Source organism: Haematobia irritans, chromosome 4 (assembly GCF_050003625.1).
Source record: "Haematobia irritans isolate KBUSLIRL chromosome 4, ASM5000362v1, whole genome shotgun sequence".
NCBI classification, from domain to species: domain Eukaryota; kingdom Metazoa; phylum Arthropoda; class Insecta; order Diptera; family Muscidae; genus Haematobia; species Haematobia irritans.
In genome coordinates, this window is record NC_134400.1 from 187,021,058 (window position 1) to 187,028,395 (window position 7,338).

General features: G+C 43.8%; 1 protein-coding gene across 1 annotated transcript in view; it reads left to right on the forward strand.

The window, feature by feature from the left end:
* The window catches only part of LOC142235021 (G-protein coupled receptor Mth2-like), a 30,469-nt gene extending 23,131 nt beyond the window's left edge, over positions 1-7,338 (forward strand). The window contains exons 6-7 of the mRNA XM_075306242.1: positions 6,957-7,151; positions 7,221-7,338. Of these exons, the coding sequence (XP_075162357.1) occupies positions 6,957-7,151; positions 7,221-7,242 (217 nt within the window). The 3' untranslated portion in view covers positions 7,243-7,338. The remainder of the gene's footprint in view (positions 1-6,956; positions 7,152-7,220) is intronic.

The following is a 7,338-nucleotide window of genomic DNA, read 5'->3' on the forward strand; positions in this document are numbered from 1 at the left end:
AATTAAGTTGGTGGTTGTTGCTTGTTATTACAAAATTAACATTTTATTTTTCCTTGGGCAATTGATCAGCTACTTCTTTGATCCTTACAAACTGTGTGGTCCGCTGTTCGAATCCCCGTCCGGCAAAAGGTAAAATTAAAATAAAAAAATCATAAAATTGAATAACTTCTTCTACAATGTTTGTATTACAGAAAAAGGTGCTAAGAACTAAAAAATCTCGTGGAAGTGAGAAAGATGTCGGGGAATATACAATTGGGCAGAAACAAAATTTTGAGCATTCAGGTCGAAAACCTATGTTGTTAGCACCTATATTACCTGTTTATTTTCATAATTCATTATGATTGTAAATATATAAATAAATAAATAAAATTTTGAGCACAATATTGTTTGGGAGAATTTTTTTTAAGCATATAATATTTTTGGGTGCAAAATGCTTCCAAACATATTATATGGTCACATAATAACATATTGTTTTTTGGAAGACAACATTATTGAATTTGGATGCAAAAATACAAAATGTTTGGAACTTAGACTACCCAAACATATATTGTGTAGACCAATATGCTTTCAAACATATTATATATTGGTAGAGATCAAACATATAAATGTTTGGGCAATACCCAAAAATATATATGCTTGAAGCAAAATATGTTTGGGAGTATATGTTACAGAAGCGATTTTTTGTGAGCGTGTACATAGCCCCATATAAACTGATCCCGAGATTTGGTTTTGGAACCTCTTGGAGAAGCAAATTTCATCCGAGTGAGTTGAAATTTGGTACAATGTCCTAGTATATGGTCGTTAACAACCATGTCTAACTAGGTCCATATCGGTCTATAGTTATATACAGCCCTCAGATAAATCGATCCCCAATCACACAAAAATTGGTCCATATCAATTTCTTAATTGTATATAGCCTCCATATAAGCGACCCCCATATTTCAATTCTGGCTCTCTACGTACCGTGCAAGAGTCCACATCGATTCGTAATTATTTGTAGACTTACCTATTCAAAACGTTTTTGTCTAATATATACCACGTATGGACTAACTCACAATTTGGAAAACGATGTTAAGAAGTTTTAAGATACTACAACCCATGTAATTCGATTGTGGATGACACTCTTTCGTAGAAGTTTCTACGCAATTCATGGTGGAGGGTACATAAGATTCGGCCTGGCCGAACTTACGGCCGTATATACTTGTTAAAAGGAAACAAGTATTGTTCACAAGAAACAAAATTTCGGAAATAACAAAAAAAATTAGAATCAGTTTGCAATTGTCTACCCTTGACAAGAATTATGGATTTCAAAAGGGCCTCCAAAGCCATCACTCGCTGCATGAGACGTCATGAGATGATTGACACCAAAATCGAACGGATTGAGATCCGTAGTAGTTGAAGGTCATTATGTGGTCAAAATAAAGCGAGGATCCTCGTTTTTAGGCGATTATTGATTGCCGTGAGCTGAGTGCGATGATTCTGAGTCCTATTATTATGTCTACGGTCAACGACCGAAATGTTTGTCTATCCAGGGCTTCAATACTATCTTGTGAACATTAGCCCCCATAATATACGGCATTTATTTTGACCCCACGGTCAATGAATACTAGCGGGGAGCGACAATCGGCTGTTATTTCGGCCCACGCCATTACCATTGGCGGTGCTTGAATTCTGGTGGCCAATCGAAGGTTTACATTTTCAGCTGACGTTGTTGGCAAGTAATCCGATTACGTTGCTCAATTTGGAATAGCTTTTCACCGGTGAAAATGAAATTCCTTAACCGCTAATGGACTAGCGAGAAACTTCTTGGCTTTTTCCAGCCGAGCCAGTTTTCTACCACTCCGGCGTAGATTTCGATCAAAATTGGCCTTCATTTTGTTACCGCTTTTCTTCCACCTTTCGAATGCAACACTGCCAGATGCCAAACGATTTGTTCACAACAGGAATAACTTTATACTAGAGAACAAACTGCTGTCATTCGATCCATTTAGAAGTGATAGTAACCTAAAGTTGAGTGCTATACATATCAGACATCCTGTTTGCCAAACCTAATCTAAGGTAGTAACTTCTATGTGTTGGACGGTTTAACGACACCAGCTGTCACATTGGCGTTACTTGTTATGTGTCATTCAATATCTGTTGTGGAGCATTCTCTTTTTGTTCATGGAACATATGGTGAGAATAACATTGTCAATCTTCCAGCTGTTATACGAGCGGCTTACATAAACGCCTTATCGGTTTCGATAAGGGCCTTAAGGAGTTTGGATATAGACCATTTGCAATACCATCCGATCTAGGTCAATAGCTTGTTTCATTTGGAAGCTAGCGTGAATTCAACCAACTGACGGACAGACATCGCTCGATCGACTTAGAATTTCGCCATTACCAAGAATATGAACACCTTATGGGGTTTGAGCAGTGCTGTCAGATTAGAGGATTTTCCCCCAAACTGAGAATATTTTCCACAGTTGGGGATATTAGTTTTTGTGGAGATGTTAGCATGATTTCAACCAACGGCCGGACGGACATCGCTCGATCGACACAGAAATACACCACCGCTAAGAATATTGTTGTACGGGAGATGTCGAGCGGGGATCGCATAGTCTGACGACCCACTACTGCAGTCGTTGGCACAGCATCTTGCCACGTAGTCAGTATGACTATACTCCCGCAGCGATGTTTAGCCGGAATAGTTCCGTAAGTGCACCCACTCCAAGGTCAGGTTAGGTTAGGTTAGGTGGCAGCCCGATGTATCAGGATCACTTAGACTATTCAGTCCATTGTGTTACCACATTGGTGAACTTCTCTCTTATCAGTGAGTGCTGCCCGATTCCATGTAGTGAAACCACTTAGCGAAGCTTTGAAACCCTCAGAAATGTCACCAGCATTACTGACGTGGGATAATCCACCGCAGAAAAACTTTTTGGTGTTCGGTCGAAGCAGGAATCGAACCCACGATCTTGTGTATGCAAGGCGGGCATGCTAACCATTGCACCACGATGGCTCCCGCACCCACTCCAAGCACCGGTTACACCTCACCGAAACCGAACGGTGGTGGATCAGGTTTCGGCAGACTGAATAGTACCAGGGTCCGGGGTTTCCTCTATCCCGGCTCGGACGAACAGCAAACGGAGAAGGCTCCCCGGGATGCATCTTCTCCAACACAAAAATACGGACGAAACAACACATACACTGATGTGGCAGCCACTGGTCAATGGGTGGGATCCATCGGGTCAATCCGGTACAAAGAACTCGCCGCCGTGGGATACAGACCTGTCAGAACGCTGCCCTTAGAACTTCAACAGGATGTCTCCGCAGTACACCCCTGGATCACCTTTATACGGAGATCAAGATCATCCCAGCGCATCGACACAATTACATGTTGTCAAAGCAGTACCTCTTGGGTTGCTGTCTTAGTTATCATCCAAATCACCATCTTGTAGATAGACATCTTCCACCCAGGAATATAAGGGTTGATCTTCACCTTCTAGTGCCCGAGATCCAGCGCTATAAAAGAGAGCCTCTAGATCAGGCAGCATACCAGACAGGTCTGAAAAGGATTCATGAGGATGCTGCAGCTGAAGCGATGAGAAGCTACAAGGTTAATCTTGTTCTCGGATTCCGAACGCCGCCCATAGCACCGGATGAGAGAGACTTCCCACGGCAGTGTAGTTTTGGCACAACTAAGATCAGGCAAGTGCAGCCGCCTCAATTCTTACATATCAGTGATTGATAGCAGCGTAGCTGACGTGTGTCCCATCTGTAATCAAGGGCCACATGACACTCGTCACCTTTTCGCTTGCCCAGCGAAGCCTACCCGTCTCACCACCAGATCACTCTGGACACCATCCCATCCTTGTCGCAGAGTTCCTTGATCTGGCTACTACTTGAACTACACAAGCATCGAACAAACTGCTAAGAATTTTGTTGTACGAGAGATGTCGGGGGGGTCGCATAGTCTGACGACATACTGCTGCTATCGTTGGCACGGCATCCTGCCACGTAGTCAGTATGACTATACTCCCGCAGCGATGTTAGGAATTTTTTCGGGTTGGAGATGTTAGTTTTTGAGGAAGTGAGACCCCATAAGGTTTACCAATATTAGGTAAACCTTATGGGTTCTGGGACTTTGTTCCGTGGGCAACTCAGCGTGTTTCAAACTACGGCTGGACGGACATCGCTAGATCGACAAAGAATTTCACCACCGCTAAAAATATGTTCACATATGGTTCTGAGCAGTGTAGTCAGATTAGAGGATTTCTTTCCCCAGGAATTTTTTCCCGTGGTTGGATTATTATTTTTTAGGCAAGTTTTAAGCGACGGTCGGACGGTCATCGCTATGTTAGATCGAATCAGAATACTCCCGCAGCGATGTTAGGCCGGATCAGTTCCGGAAGTGCACCCACTCCAAGCACCGGTTACACCTCACCGAAACCGAACGGTGGTGGATCAGGTTTCGGCAGACTGAACAGTACCAGGGTCCGGGGTTTCCTCTATCCTGGCTCGGACCAACAGCAAACGGAGAAGGCTCCCCGGGATGCATCTTCTCTAACACAAAAATACGGACGAAACAACACGTGGCAGCCGCTGGCCAATGGGTGGGATCCATCGGGTCAATCCGGTACAAAGAACCCGCCGCCGTGGGATACAGACCTGTCTGAACGCTTCCCTTAGAACTGCAACAGGATGTCTCCGCAGTACACCCCTGGGTCACCTTTAGGCGGAGACCAAAATCATCCCAGTGCGTCGACACAATTACATGTTGTCAAAGCAGTACCTCTTGGGTTGCTATCGTAGTTATCATCCAAATCACCATCTTGTGGATAGACAACCTCCACCCAGGAATATAAGGGTTGATCTTCACCTTCTAGGGCCCGAGATCGAGCGTTATAAAAGAGAGCCTGAACAGGATTCATGAGGATGCTGTAGCTGAAGCGGTGAGAAGCTACAAGGTTAATCCTGTTCTCGGATTCCGAATGCCGCCCATAGCACCGGATGAGAGAGACTTCCCACGGCAGTGTAGTTTTGGCACAACTAAGATCAGGCAAGTGCAGCCGCCTCAATTCCTACATATCAGTGATTGATAGCAGCGTAGCTGACGTGTGTCCCATCTGTAATCAAGGGCCACATGACACTCGTCACCTTTTCGCTTGCCCAGCTAAGCCTACCCGTCTCACCACCAGATCACTCTGGACACCATCCCATCCTTGTCGCAGAGTTCCTTGATCTGGCTACTACTTGAACTACACAAGCATCGAACAAACTGCTAAGAATTTTGTTGTACGAGAGATGTCGGGGGGGTCGCATAGTCTGACGACATACTGCTGCTATCGTTGGCACGGCATCCTGCCACGTAGTCAGTATGACTATACTCCCGCAGCGATGTTAGGCCGGCGCAGTTCCGGAAGTGCACCCACTCCAAGCACCGGTTACACCTCACCGAAACCGAACGGTGGTGGATCAGGTTTCGGCAGACTGAACAGTACCAGGGTCCGGGGTTTCCTCTATCCTGGCTCGGACCAACAGCAAACGGAGAAGGCTCCCCGGGATGCATCTTCTCTAACACAAAAATACGGACGAAACAACACATACACTGATGTGGCAGCTGCTGGCCAATGGGTGGGATCCATCGGGTCAATCCGGTACAAATAACCCGCCGCCGTGGGATACAGACCTGTCAGAACGCTGCCCTTAGAACTGCAACAGGAGGTCTCCGCAGTACACCCCTGGATCACCTTTATACGGAGACCAAGATCATCCCAGTGCATCGACACAATTACATGTTGTCAAAGCAGTACCTCTTGGGTTGCTATTGTAGTTGTCATCCAAACCACCATCTTGTGGATAGACAACCTCCACCCAGGAATATAAGGGTTGATCTTCACCTTCTAGAGCCCGAGATCGAGCGTTATAAAAGAGAGCTTCTAGATCAGGCAGCATACCAGACAGGTCTGAACAGGATTCGGACCTGTTAGGTTAATCCTGTTCTCAGATTCCGACCGCCGCCCATAGCACCGGAGGAGAGAGACCTCCCACGGCAAACCAGGGTAGTTTTGACCCAAATAAGATCAGGCAAGTGCAGCCGCCTCAATTTCTACATATCAGTGATTGATAGCAGCGTAGCTGACGTGTGTCCCATCTGTAATCAAGGGCCACATGACACTCGTCACCTTTTCGCTTGCCCAGCTAAGCCTACCCGTCTCATCACCAGATCACTCTGGATACCATCCCTTCCTTGCCGCAGAGTTCATTGATCTGGCTACTAGTTGAACTACACAAGCATAGAACAAAATGGATGAAACTACATTAAAAACGGTTACAACAACAACAAACACTGCTAAGAATATATTCAAATATGGGTCTAAACAGTGTTATGAGATTAGAGGAATTTTTTCGGGTTGGAGATGTTAGTTTTTGAGGAAGTGAGACCCCATAAGGTTTACCAATATTAGGTAAACCTTATGGGTTCTGGGACTTTGTTCCGTGGGCAACTCAGCGTGTTTCAAACGACGGCTGGACGGACATCGCTAGATCGACAAAGAATTTCACCACCGCTAAATATATGTTCACATATGGATCTGAGCAGTGTAGTCAGATTAGAGGATTTCTTTCCCCAGGTATTTTTTCCGTGGTTGGATTATTATTTTTTAGGCAAGTTTTAAGCGACGGTCGGACGGTCATCGCTATGTTAGATCGAATCAGAATTTCCCCGCTACTAAGAATATTCACACCTTATGGGGTGATGTCAGATTAGAGGATTTTTCTCCCCAAACTGGGAATTTTTTCCCTAGTTCGAAAAATTACTTTGTGGACTTGGCTGCGGATAAAATTGAGCTTTGGTAATTTTTCTGGTGACAAGGATGCGATTCTCTATATATAAATATATTTGGAAATCTACAACCAAGTTTTCGTCTATGTACAGAATTTTAATAACAAATTTTCTATTACCATTTCAGTTATAATGTCATACCTCCAGCATTCTTTATTGTGGGTCTCCTATGGATATTCGATATAGCATCATTTTTACTACAGAATATTAATTATTTGGAGTATGTATTCATCGTAACCGATTTCTGTATTTCCCTTCAAGGTGTCTGGATATTTTTGGTCCTCGTTTTGAGACGTCACATGTGGAGATCAATGAATAAAAGGTTGTTTTATACTCAATACGTAATATATAACTGGTGCATTAATTAATTTTGTATTTGCGATAATTTCAGCTGTCTTATATCGAAATCATAAAGCGGTAGAAAGTAACCCCCCATGGAAATTTTTATATTTTTTAATGGTTTTATAAAAAAAGAGAATAAATGTATTATTGTTTTTTTTTTTTTTTTT